Below are 14,552 nucleotides of genomic sequence, written 5' to 3' on the forward strand. Positions count from 1 at the left end.
CTATTACCACTGGGGCTGTGAGGATGAAAACGCCAGAGATGTTATAAGTGGAAAACTGTCAGGATAGATGTTGATGTTAGACCTGAAAAGCCCAGTGTGACGGTTTATGGCCATCATTTGGTGTTCTAATCCATAGTTCCTGGCCAGTGAGACAGAGCAGGCAAAGCTATTACACACTGCGCAGTTCAAAGGTGGTCTCGTAGCATAGCGTGAAATTAATCTGCCTCCGTGAGTGACTTGCACATGAGAACATCCGATTTGGGGCTGAGGAAAATATACAAGGCATGGAGGCTTTAATCACAGGTCCCTCTGTCAACAAACATGAATGCAGGTCAGAGGATGTAGGAGACATTCTATCTGTTTTACTCAGCACCCGCTCTGCAGTTTTCAAAAATGGATGGACCACTATCTGACATCTGCTGCACAGTGTGTGATTGTAATTGATTTGTTGTGATTCAAAACAGTCAAAACAGCAAAACTTGCAAATATTTTACACTTTGAACAAAAGGAAAGACTGATGTTAATATATGGATCACACTGGAGTGAAACACCACCCTGTTTTTCCAAGTTTCCAGGGTGTCTGTGGTTACGTACCAAAAAGTTTGTACTAAATCGCAAACTAGCTGACACAGACATAAACAGCCAGTTTTAATGGAAAATCTGCCACTCTGGGACATAACATATATTTCATTAATGCCAGTAGAGAAAGCTCAGGTTCTGGTCTGCAGTTTTCTCTCCTGCTGCACTTCACACTGGTATTAAAGAGCTTGAGCCTAAACCCGAATTTACATATTTCTGTGCTTACACTTACCAGTTTCTTAATACCATTTAACTTCCTGACGGTTCTTCTTGCTCTGCGGAACCGGGCCACGTTAGCAATGGTCTCAGCAGCTAAGGCCTTGAGGTCCTTATCTGGCAAGTCCAGAATTGTCACAATCTTCTGCAGGCCACTCGTGTAAACAATAGTCCGACTGATTTGCACGTTGTGGCTAATCTTCCGAAGGATTTTCAGAGATCCAATCTAATCGTTAAAAACACACAAAGCAAACATTAACAGTAAGTTCAAAAAAATTATAGGTTTGTTTTATGAAAAAGAAACTGTTGGGTCCACGCCAACATAAGGCCTCCATCTGCACTTAGATACATACAAGGATGCCTACTAGCCAAACATTCAGCCACATTTCCACTAGAAGTAGACAGGACAAAAAGCCATAATAAAACCAGGTTAAAAAGCACCCACACATGTCATTAGGCGTACTGGAGAATAATTGCTACCCTGTGTCTTTAAAGGCATGCTCTCTATCCAGCACTCATGTTTCTGTAACTAAAACACAGGCTGGCACACACAGCCAGCTCTGTTCATGCCTGCAGGCCATCCAGGTCCAGCTTTGGCACAGCTACTCACTTTGCATCGGACTTCTATTGTATCCAGCAAGTTAAGGAGGATTTCAAGGCCACCTAGGTCCCGGATGATCAGTTGGCATGTCTCCTGCATCAAATTAAGGTCCATCATGGCGCAAAGAGTGAGCGCTGTGGTTGTCTGGTTGCCTGCCTGAAATAATAATGCCAAACATGATGGAATGAAAATGAAAGAAAAAGGAAAGAAAGGAGAAAAGTGAACATTGAGCAGACATTTGGAAAAGGGAGGAGGATACAAACTTCCCTCCATTCCCAACAGCACACCTCCCTCTCCCTGCGTTGTTTCCCTCTATAATACCACTCCTGCTGGGGTTGTTTTGTTTATACCACAGCCTTGTATGTGTTTAGTTTTGTGGTAGTAAACACTGATGGAAAGAAATTATTTGCTAACAGAGCACTGTGCTCTGACTACAGCACAGAGGCCAGAAACCATTAGACATTGCCCTTAACACACACACACACACACACACACACACACAAAAACACTATTAGCACTAAAACCTTGAAACTAATGATGAGTTAGCATTTCTCAAGCAGAATATGTTTTGACAGTTGCTATATACACACATATCATTTCAGGCCTGCACCCCAGTGATTTGCAACTTAGTAACTACAACACTATTCGGTCAACAAGTGGTTTGAGGGAGAAAAACCTGTTCTTTGATTTAAACTCTTGCCCTTCTATACATGTGGGGCAGGAAATCGAACTGATTAGGTTTTATTGCCACTTAACTATGATGTGTTCGCTAAAAAAGAGAAACATTACGGGGATTTAAAATAAGGCCCGTGTGGTCAAATGCTGTCACGCGCTGCAGTTACAGAACCTGACTCTACTTTATTGTTTTCTCCTAAATTCCATATCCAAATACTTGTTTTTGTCCCTTTTCCTGACTATGTTCATAAATCCACATAATGCCCTAGCTGTGGATGGATGTTGACAGCATTACGGCACTGAAAATACCAGCCTTACGGTTGGTGCTTTGAGATGGTTAAAGTATTGTTCGGGCAGGCAGTGATGGTGTTTTTTTTTTACACGACCATATTTAGTCTGTATCATATGCAGTTGCATAACAGACTTTGTTGACGTGCAGTGGTTTTGATCAAGAAAGGAGGGAAAATCAGTAGTCAGATAAAACAGAAGTTCATGGTACAAAAATGCAACAGCTAGTTGCTGTAATACTAGACCTGCTACATGGCTTTGATATGTGACACTGAAACATCCAGTCCAAAATCTTCTGGCAAGTGAACAATCAAATATTATTCCATTTTTTTCAGCGGTTACAATATGCCACAGATAGATTTTTCATGTAGTAAACTCAAGGCCGACTCTACCGTTCCATGCCATTATTAGTTGCACACTTCACAAACAATTTGGAACTCCAGGCCCATCCTAAATAGATTATTTCAGCCAAATACGAGAATGTATCATATCCTGCTAACAGCTACCCATATATGTAGAAAATAGCCCATCACCGTATAGACGGCTGCACCAATAATCAGTTTCATGCAGCTGTTGGAGGGGCCGGTTCATCAGCGTAGGCCTATACCACAGTCTCAAGTGGTGTTTGATCATATCTCCCTCACAAAGCAGTGCTCTGACACAGCAGGATAACGGGCACATGTGTTCTCCATATCATGACGCTCGCCTAAATGTAAACCATTTGCCCATTAACAGCAGTGGATCTACTGCTTCCTTTGTCTCCTCCATTCTCACTCTTCAAAGGATTCGCAGGCAAGCTTCGTACCTTGTAAAAACAACAAAAAAAAGCTATGTTTAGGAGTGATAGCTGGGAGAACAGAAAACAGATCATATGCTTTCATTTTTGTTAGCTTTGGTCTTGAAGTATTGTCGACATTCTTTAAAACATTGACAACATCTGACAATCTTTTATGGTGAAAGATCTTTGACTCTCTCTGAGCATGATAGGGGCAGATGCTCAACATGGAACAAATTCAACCACGATTCGACCTCAGAACAAGAAATTCAAAGTAGTTCAAGTCGTATTGGTATGTTGGGAGTGGGGTTGTATTTTATCTTTGCTCTGCTGATTTACAGTCAACAGTTTGTAATAATAACATTAGCGTTCAGTGTTTTATATCTACCTCTTCCCCCACCTTGATTTAACAGGTTAAAGGCTTTGGTTAAAATACGGACTAAAATAAATTTTGACTTGATGGGGAAAAACTAAAAAAGTCCAAGGATAATCAAAGTTAATTAGAAGTTGTTCTCTCAGGTCTTTCAACATCAGCAGCAAAGTTTAGGGAAAACAACTCCCGAACTGTTGGAGCAACTGCTTTAAACGCTACCTAAAGTTTAAAGCATGATGCAGCTACAGGAGAAGTCGCAGATCGCCAAAGACAATAGAATTTTTTCTGTTGGGCCCATGAATACTGAACTGAATGAATTCACTCCTGACTGGCTAAGCAAGTATGTTTACACATACAAGAAATCTGACTCTGGGTCCAGTGTCTGTCAATGTACTTATACAAAGCACAACAATGTTTAAGAGGAAGTACACAACTACATAACAGGGTTGTACAAAGCTGGACAGCAATCGATTGGATAGATGTCAAGACATTTTACATGAAAACAAATATGTCAACCTAATTTTGGTGCAAAGAAATGTCCTGGTATCACCAAAATTCAGAACAATACACTCTCTGGAAACAATGAATATATGTAAAAATGTTTTTCGCTTGGTGAGACTACAGGAAAACTCTCTCCAAAGTCATAAGAACTGATCATCTAGCAACTCATCTCTATACATCAAAACTGCATCTTTAGAACCTTTAAACATGATAAGTACATGTAACTCCATACTGTTGTTTACACAAAAATAGGTGGATCTACATAGTCCCCGCCTCTTCTCCACTCACCCCTCCTTGCTCACTGCAAATCAAGCTCACCAGCTAACCTATGATTTTACTTAACCACTGTTAAGTGTCTTTCCACATATAGAAACACCTTAAGGACATGTTTACAAGGTTAAAAAAAAAAGCTAAATTTTTATTATAGGGGGTCATCCTTACGTTTGTTCTTTAGCAAAACTCAGGAACAAAGTCAACCAGATTCATGCTCTATTTATGCAAAAAAAAAAAAAAAAAAGTCATGGTAATCCTAAAAAGCCAGAATCTGTAGAACCAGTTGACCCACCAAAAGACCAACACTGCCATCCATGCAGCCTTGTCACTAATATGGCTATAAAAATGCATATAAATCATAATGCAAATCATTATCACAAGTGATTGTAGATTCGTATGGCTCCACATGTGCAGTCAAATGACAGCGTATAACACAAAAATATCCTTGAACAGCTGTACTTGTACAATTACAGCCTTCTCCACATGAACACGTTCCATTTAGAGAATTTATTGGAGTCCCACTGTGGAATTTGTACCATGTTATTTTTAAAGTTGATGCTCATTATTAAGCAATTTAATGGCAGCTAATCTAGCAATGATTAAAGACAGTAATATAAATGCTTTATCCCCTTGTCTGTGGAAATTGCATAAATTAAGCAGTAGGACGGATCAAATTCCATTCATGAGCTTTATTCATGAACTTGATATCAGCCACATAAAGATGCTTTACACATTTAGTCTCTTCCTTTACTGCAGGTGTCCCAGCCTGAGCTACTAAATAGCTGAAGCCTCCAAACTACTGAATGGAGGTCTTATTCTAGTTGGGTTTCTCTGGAGCAGCAGACAGGATTCTGCAGACACAGAGTGCCCTGCCTGAGCCACTCAAGCTCTATAAATCACTGCACTAAGCATGTGAGAGCAAGAATGGGGTTAACAGGGCTGTCAGTGATACCCTGTTGACCTCAGGCCCCTTTTCTTAATGTCATATTGTGTGTCTGTGTGCGTGTGTGTGAGACCTGGACTCCCTGCCAGCAAGAGTGAACATGCATGTTAAGTGTAGTGCTCACATATAATAAAGTTTGTCTACAATGCTTGAATTGGTGACAGGTGTACTCGAGACACTGACAATACTGAGTATAAAAAAGAAGAGCTGGGGCTTGGAAGAGGTCGAGCCGTTGAATATGCATGAGTTTTAATACTTGTCTGCAGTTGACAGCGTATTCAGAGGGAAGGCAGCGCAAGAACAAAACCCCAGCCTCCAGCTCTTTCCTGAGCAGGGTGGTGTAGGGACATAATGAGTGACTACTGGTTGTTTCTTGCTTCATATTTGACATAGGATCTCCTATAACATAAAACTCGATCACTTAATAGGCCTCGCTGTCATAAAATGAACGCTGTGCATGCTGAGAAAACGTCTAGTCAGGTCTTTGAGTTGAAAAGTTGCTAAACTCATGAGAATGAAATGATGCAATTATTCTTGTAAGAAAATTCTGTGGATTAGACATGTTGTAAATGCATTACAAGCACTAAAACTTTAACATTTGAGCTCAGCGCTGAAGTTACTGCAAAAGCATCAAAATTGTTTAACTACTTACAGTACAGCATAATTAGCCACAAATTCACGCCTGTTGACAAAATGAGAATGTCTGGGCCCTTGTACGCTGGCGACGAGGTTCGTTTTAGTGCAGAAATTAGCAGCATGGCTCTGATTATTGAGGAGCAGGGGGCAGCAGTACTGTGACTGCCCAGCAGAGGGGGAGCAACTTTAATGACGACACAACATAATACTTTGTGTGTCAAGAACCCAGATCAGCTTTTTAATCTATAATACTTTTGTGTGTTTGAAGTGGAAACATCATTTTCAAGTTACGGAGAAAGGTTGTACTAACAGTGACACTTTAAAGGTTTAAGTGAATTATCTTTTTGTTGTTCAAAGAAATGAGAAAAGGTCATTTGCTGAGTAAAAAACAAGGTCAATTCTGAAAATGTTTACAACATATACAGAAATGTTTATCTGTTAACTAGTAACATATTGTATATCAGACAAAATATTTATATCTGTGAGAATATGAAAATTGTGTTTAGAAAGCCACGGGACAACATAATTATTAGCAGCTGGTGGATTTTGTCTTTATTTAAACATGGACAAAATCCTCAAATTATACTTTTTGGCTCGGTTGCTAAGTTTACCACGCAAGCTGTTTAATACTGTTTAGTCCCGACCGGTAAAACAAAGCTTTAGTCTCTTTAGGAAAGTTGCTCCTGAGCTTGTCTTGTTTCCATAATTTACTGAAGCCGTATGCAATAAATTTATAATTATATCTACAGCTTAAAGTCTATAAAAACCAAAAATACATAAGCTCAAAAATGTAAGGGCAATAAAATGTTGCTTATACTCTACTACACCACTGATACATTACAGACTGGAATATGGTGTGTAAATTATGATAAAACTCGTTTTCCATTTTTCCATGTCAGACATCCACAGTACATAGACTCACACAAACACGTGCACATACACACATGCCTGCTGCCACAAACACACTTCAATCTGCATACAGGATTTTTGCAAGAGTCCATGTAACCATTGTATAGGCACAGGTCCCCAGTCATACAGGTATAAAAACAAACACAACGTTGGCAAATATTCCAAAAATAAATATAATTAAAACACAAAACAGAACATCCGTGTGTCGCTTTATGAAAGTGTTAAACTTCCTAGAGTACAAACGGCTGTCTATAACGCGAGGGAAAAGGGGAAAAAAGATCTCCTCCTAAAATAAAACAGATATTTAACTTGGCTCATGGCAAGTTTCAGCGTCTGATGGTAATGATATTATAAAATGACTACTGGACAAACCCCATAAATAACTGTGCTGTGTGGTTTCCAGACAGATAGAAAAGCTGGGACATGTTGGTTACGGCAGTGCTGCATCTTGTTGAAGCAAGAACACACACACAACTCTAAAGCTCACGCCACAATCCCACTGTAAAGTATAAAACACACAAACCAGTGAGGGTTTTTTCTTTATCTGAATTTGCCTCTTTCATATCATTTACATCTTTTTCTTTTTTTTCCTTCTGGAAAGGAGCAACAGCCTGCTTTTAGAGTGGGAATTTCCTTCCATTATGTTCTATTTTGCTAAGCTAAAAATACCTACCTAAAGTTGAACTTTACAGCAATGTTTTCTATAAAAGATTTACTTGGTTGCACTGTGAACGATTTTATTTAGCAATACTCTAATTTTACACAGTTAAATAACATTAACTCGTTCAACCCTTTCCCACTGAAACAGCGTGTAAGGAAAGTTTGCAATGTACAACAATACAACAGTGATTTCTGTTATAATTTAATCTGTGTGAATAAAATTGTCCACATATCTAGATAATGGGGACCACTGAGTGAAGCAGGGTAATCTCTGAAGTCAAGTGGTCTGAGGTATTCCCAGCCAGTCTGGGTCATTGGTGTTTCTGTCCTCTTTTCTTTTCCTTCCATGTTTTGACACATTAATATTCACCATATGCCCTGTCAGACCTATCACAGGCGCGCTTCTTTTTTATGCTTCTGCGGTGTGGGCAAACAGTGCGTACAGCTGCTGCTGTCAGACAGCTCTTTCCCCTGTGCCTTGGCTTGCATGTGCAACCAAACAGCCCTGTGTCAGAAACCAAGAATCCATGAGCCCAGCCAACCACTTCAATACGCATCTTCCTGTAAAGCGGCACTTTAAATGGGAGCAACCGCCACTTTATCTCATCTGACATCCTCTTTGTCACTGACTGTGCCTTAATGTGACTGAAGCAAAACAGACAGGTGGGCTTTTGTGATAGGAGAATTAGCTTTGGGAAACCAGCTATCCTCAGTTGCACTGCACATCCCTGACTAAATATTATTTTCCACATATTTCTGAAGAAGTCGGAGAAATTTGACTGCTGATTCGGGTCAGCATCAAAATTTTTGTGCAGATGACAGGAACAGAGCCTGGACTTTACTGTTTCCTGTTAGTTGTGGCCTGACTTTGATTGCAGTAGTACTATTCTCAGTTCAAAGCCCTATTCTGGGATAAAACCCATCAGAGGGAGGAAACAGTAGTATGCAGCGTGATGCTTTCATACCTTGAGGTACCTGAACAGTTTCTGGATTTGCCAGTATTCAGGAAGCCGGTCGATGTCACCCTCTAGACGGCGCTCTGGCTGCTCCTCTTCCTCCTCACTCTCAGTGGAACTCTCACTGGTAAGTTCCCCTGGCATGGCTCCTGCTGAGGTCTTCCTGAATGAAAAAGAGCAGATAACACACTGCAGATAACACTGTACACACTGTAGGTGTAGGATAGAAAACACATGGCCAGACAAAGGGATGGAATATAACAGCATGCAATCTCTTTTCCTGCCTTTTAAATGGAAGAACAGTCAGCCATCCCACACAAGAAGATCCATTAAGAATTTAGAAATTCAAGTTTCAAGTTTGAACTTTCTTTGAGTCTAAGCTGGAAAACAATGATTGGAATAGTGTCACGGGAGGACTGGAGTCGTCATCATATACAGAGCAAAGACTCCTGCTAGGCTGTTGATGCAAATAGAAATGCAGATGGCCTTTTAAAGTTGAATGGGCTGCTTGGATATCTGCATCATGAAAACAGGGCACTGTGGAGCAATGAAATTTGGTACCCATTCAAATGGGGCCGCTGAGAAACAGTTTCCATGTACATACAAATGGCATTTCCAGGGGAACATTTTATCAAAAGGAGGCAGCTGATATGAGTGTTTTCCTGGATGCAGCATGATAAGCACTAAACGAGGCCTTCACAAAGCTGCCAGGCCTACACTGTCCTGGATGGTGTCAGGTGATGATTGTGACTGAGTGAATGCACCCTGGAGTATTTTTTGCATGTACAGAAAATGATGAGGAGCGAAGAATGCTATCAGTGAACAGTGGTTAGAATCAACTTTGTTGATTTATTACACGAGCAGTCTGTATATATTGGCAGATTCAAGTATGGAGACAGCTGAAGAGCTGCAGCTGCCAAGAGCCAGAGAAGGAAAAAGCTTTTACATAGGTTCTTGTTCAGTACAATGTTAGCAGCTGAAGCTTTTCACCACACATTTCACCGCAGGTAAAACAATATTCAGTTCTTCTTATTAGAGGCAAAATCCTGCGTATGCTATACAACAGACTGTGTTATACTAATAAATTATGAAATGACTAAAAATTCCACCATTTACATTGATTGTATTGTTTGTGTATAATTAAAAACAAAGAAGTTAGACAGACTACACTGAAAATACAGACCTTAAAGTAAAATTTAATGCAACAGAAGTCAGGCCACCTTTTAACATTCTGTTCTCTTTTATTATTTTGTATGGCCGCCTTTATTTCTGACAATAGCTAGGAGCCTAATGGGTACAGACAGCAGCGTTGCACAGATCTCGGGAGATATGCTTCACACATAATTCTTTGATGTTCTATGGACTTGAGGTAAGGAGACATGTTTGGCAAGGTCACAGCTTTCATGTTTTTCTTCTTTTAAAACACTTGCATGAATGTAACAGATGCATTTATAAAACTCCATTTCAAGATCTTTTCATTCAGTGTTTTGATATACAAATTTGCATTCATAGTATTATCTATAAATGTCGTGTCTGTACCTTTTGTACTCATACAGCCCTGTATCAGTATCCATGTTTCACAGTCACCACTATGAGGTCACTGTGGTGGTCATGCCAGGCCTATCCAAACATGCTGGATGCCATCTGATCCAAACATTATATGATAGGTAGAATGCGCTGCTTATACTCATTGGGCTTCTTACTTCATACAATGCTCCTCTAACTGTCTGGCCATCACTGAAACACCAGTTTTGAGAGCACAGAACAAAAGTGCGAAAGTTTGAGAAAGAAATGTTTGCATATCACTTTTGTTCAGTGGTCACATAAAAACTGACTGTTGTTGCAATCGCCACAAGTAAACTCACTTTTATTTTCTTCAGGTTACTCTATTTTAAAGGCAGTCTATCTAACTTGTTTGTTTTTTTAAATTACATATATGCTAATACCCTACATTTCTACCATGTACCAAACATATAGTTTTGTGTATACTGTAAGTTAACCCACTTGCAGTAAAGAACCTTTACAGATTCTGACAAAGGGCAACTAATGGATGACACTTACATTTTCTGAGAGGACTGGCGTACAGCTGAAGAAGAAGCAGAGAATTCTGCTTTTATCTTGCTCCTGGTGCCGAGTGTCAGCTTTTTCTTCTCCTCCCCAGAGCTCTTACTGGGTTCCTCTTCTTCTGCTTTACTATAATGACGTGACACAAGAGTCATTACGCCTGCTTCTATTTTGAAAATGGTTATTTTTCTAACATAATCATTTTTTAACAACTCAAGACAAGGGTTCAGCAGGCATTTTTTTAGCAATTGAAATACTTTTATCCTGAGCCAGTTTCTCTCAAATGGGTACAGTTATCACAACGTACAGCTGCAACAGCTCAGCCCTTGCTAGATCTATTTATCAATCAAAGACCATATGTGATAGATCTTTTGGGGATTTTTTTCTAATACTTTTTCCTAAGTTTTGTGTCTGTAATTGGGCAGAAAGGGTTTCACAGTGTGGAGCATTTATTAACTCTGATCACTGTGTAATCAAGAATATTTGCACTTGCTCTGAAATTTATAAACCCTATAACCATTTTTTTATAATGTGTGACTGCTGGCAGACACACTGAGCACATGTGGCAAAGACTTGGCACAACTGTCATCTAAAGCTCATCAGCCCTAGAAGAGGAATCTCAGCTACGCACAGTACGAAGCAGTATGACAATATTTTAGGACACATCTTACGAGAGGAATTGTAACGTACCCAAACGTAGACAGGAGAGCAAAACTGCTCCATCTAGGACACATTTCATTTTTGTTCCTGCCGCCTGCCTTGTTCACCGTATGCTGTTGTTTCGCCTTCTCATGCACATTCTTTTCCTGTTGCTCGTAAGACCTCTGGGGTTGGCCTTGTTCCTCTCCATCAACCGATTCCACATGCTGAATCTTATGTGTTGATGGAAGTTCTTGAGCTGCAAAATCCTGCTGGTAAGGGAAAAAAGGCAGAGTCGAAAGAGTGAGGAAAAAGTCCTTGTTTTATTTGCGTCAAAATGAACAAAATTTATGTGCTAAATTTTGATGGTAAAATTCTATGTAATCTGGTTGTAAATTTCTCCAGATGATGCTTAATAAAACAAAATAGTCATTCGGATTCGTCTTTTACTTCATGTGGAGTTCTGTGCTGTATTTTCCACCCACCCACTGCAGCGCTTTGTCTCCCTTCATTATTTGAGACACAATACGTATTAATGTCTGACAAAGTGTTGGTCATGTCCCTCCAAGAAGAGGCATATAAAACCTACAGAACAGTGTCAGCGGCAAATGAAAAACACAAAACTCACATAAAAGCCCTTTCTCAACAATATGCAGACCTGCATAACAACTCGGCCTTTATTGAGGTATTGGAATAAAGGAACACTTTCCCAGTGCTTTACACAGAAGAGGTCCCTCTTTGTTAATTGCCTGAACAATGTCAAAAAGTTTATTGTTTCTCGACATTCACCTAAAACCTTACAGCTTGGCTCAGACTAAGTAACGCCTTTGTGTCACTGTTATTCAGGTATGATTTTTTTTAAGTTTTCAAGGTCTTTATACCAAACTTTACAACCTATACACGAATGCCAATAAGACATACGAATGGTTTGCAGGCAGGAGAGTTTTTAATCACAGACACCTGCTTTTGCAGAAATAGCTCAGACTGTCATTGGCTGTTAGGGGCTCAGCATTTTTAAGGGCAGGGAAAAAGAATTAAGATGTATTTCTATGGGTTGTGTTCACGCACAAGCCGGAGCCAAGCATGCCCAATCACTTTTCCAAAGACTTGTTTTTCATAAAACACAAAGTGACCTGCTATTGGAAACATACAAGTCAATTCACCCAACCACAGACCCACAGTCTGACTTTATTAGGCTAACCAACCTTCTTTAATTCTATTATATGTGAAATGGACAAAGTCCATGTGCTTACGCAGAAGGGAACACTCCACATTTCTTGACATGCCACAGTAAAAAGTCCTATTACAGGTGCCTTTCTGCATCTTAAACCACCATCACCAAAACCTATTTTAAGCAGGACTGACGCCTGAGATCTGAACTCAAAAACATTTTTATAGCAGGTGACATTCAATCATTAGCACTATTCACATTTGTTCATTTGTCATTTTTCCAAAGCGTTTGACTACTAAAACATAAACCCTAACTATTTACATGTGTTTGTGGTAGAGATGCATCTAATTACTTAAGCCATACTGATGGAAAATCAGCAGGGTAGCAAATCTGAAGCCACTGGCCAGAAAACATCTGTCAGTGGCAGGATTCAAGCAGTTTCAACTGACTGGTTGTGACAGTGAGGGAGTCTCAATAAATTTTCAAGATGTGAATAACAAAAACAAATCTACAACCCAGGGAGTTTTTGCTCTCAGTGAGCATTATGTGCATGCAAATACGCAGTATGTCCAACTTCCAATCACGCTGTGATGTCAAAACGAATCCACAACACTGAACAGAGAAGGCGAGTCTGCTTCCTCCCTGTGTTGCAGCCATCGTCTCCTTTGGCTGCCTCTGCTCATTTGATTGAGGCTGTCTAATCTAATAGACCTGTTTAAAAAGACCTGCTTCCTCACACCGAAATGAGCAGATATGTTTGGAGATTAGGTGTTGTTATCTTTGGCTATCGCCTTTTGGGTTTGGGCTGTCTGTGTTGCAATCAGGGAACTGAGCAGAAGCTGTGCTAGATTGTGTTTCTGACAGACGCCGCTGCGATTGCTTTCTCAAATTAAAACTGGAATTTACCAGAATGACTGCAATTACTTAATATCGCATACGGACGACGCATATTGCACCATTTGATTGCCTTCGTCACCAATCAATCAAATGAATTTCAAAGCGAGGCATTTTAACGCCATCACATGAAAAGGATTAGCTGAAGTGGAGGCTGAGAGAAAATATTCAGCATTGAGATTCAAACAAAAGTTACTGGACACTGCATGCTGCACATTTTAAAGGAGTTCAAGAATCTGAGAGAAAAAGACCCTGACAATGATTTGTGCCTCCACCAACTCGTTCACAGCAATTTTTATTGCAGCTGTCCATCATTTTAAGATCGTTCAGATTCAAGGCACCACTCTTCACACAGCACTCGTAAAACATAAAAGCCTGAACGTCTTTTTTTGTTTTTTTTACACGGTTCACCCTGGCACCAGTCGTTGGTTTACTTAAGTCTTCGCTAACCCCATCGCAGCTTGCTATGGCACCTTCGGATCTACCACCTACTGTAAGAGGTCATAATGGCCGACCACTATTTCACAAATATATCAGAAACGTTATTAAATGCTATAAAGCCTTTGTGTAAGATTGTTCTAAAATTGGTCAGTATTTACTTATCTACTACTCCCTAAATAATAAAAAACAATGAATTTATTCTATATGGAGCAGTTAATTGAAACTTTTGAATAGGGACGGGTACCGAGCCCCGGGGCGAAATATTTAAATAGTGGAGGATCAATAAGCTCAGATGTTAACGATTCTGTTTACAGTACTTTAGAAAGTAAGAAGATGGTTGTGTTGCAAATTCTACCTCATCTCTGTAAGACGTGTGTCTGACATGTATGATGCATTTTTGCCTTCCAAATCCTGAACACACAGTCCTGGTGTGTTCGGAGTGAAGCAGCTCTGTGTCACCTGCAGCTTTGCAGCGACATACAGGTGACGAAGGTCCAAAAGTAGGATTTCATTCTCTACAGTTTTTGCAGAAAGTGTTTGTTCTCACAAAAGTAACAAGCAGAAACATAGCAGTCTGTCAAAACATTCAATAAAAGTTCATCACGTACAGACAGAGAAACGCACAGTTTGACCACTGAGCTCATAGTTCATCACTAACCAGGTACAGTCGTCCTCAAATGTATTCACACCCTTCCATTAAAGAAAAGGCAAAATTCACAATAGTCACTCATATAACTAGAAACTGAAAAAAGTAATAATAAATAAAAATTTGCTAAATTATCCATCCATCCATCCATTATCTATACACCGCTTAATCCTCATTAGGGTTGCAGGAGGGCTGGAGTCTATCCCAGCTGACTTAGGGTGAAGGCAGGGGACACCCTGGACAGGTTGCTGCTAAATTATAATTTAGTGAAATAAGACATTGCTTTTGAATTGTGGTTGAAAAGAACAATTA

At 39.9% G+C, this 14,552-nt stretch overlaps 1 protein-coding gene across 1 annotated transcript in view; it reads right to left on the reverse strand.

Annotated features, from left to right (window-relative positions):
- odad2 (outer dynein arm docking complex subunit 2) overlaps positions 1-14,552 on the reverse strand; it is a 43,585-nt gene that overhangs the window by 21,752 nt on the left and 7,281 nt on the right. The window contains exons 7-11 of the mRNA XM_008281251.1: positions 11,140-11,357; positions 10,447-10,578; positions 8,395-8,548; positions 1,406-1,552; positions 812-1,021 (exon numbers count right to left, since the gene is read on the reverse strand). Of these exons, the coding sequence (XP_008279473.1) occupies positions 812-1,021; positions 1,406-1,552; positions 8,395-8,548; positions 10,447-10,578; positions 11,140-11,357 (861 nt within the window). The remainder of the gene's footprint in view (positions 1-811; positions 1,022-1,405; positions 1,553-8,394; positions 8,549-10,446; positions 10,579-11,139; positions 11,358-14,552) is intronic.

This window comes from Stegastes partitus, unplaced genomic scaffold, assembly GCF_000690725.1.
Source record: "Stegastes partitus isolate 25-593 unplaced genomic scaffold, Stegastes_partitus-1.0.2 Scaffold227, whole genome shotgun sequence".
Lineage (NCBI taxonomy): Eukaryota > Metazoa > Chordata > Actinopteri > Pomacentridae > Stegastes > Stegastes partitus.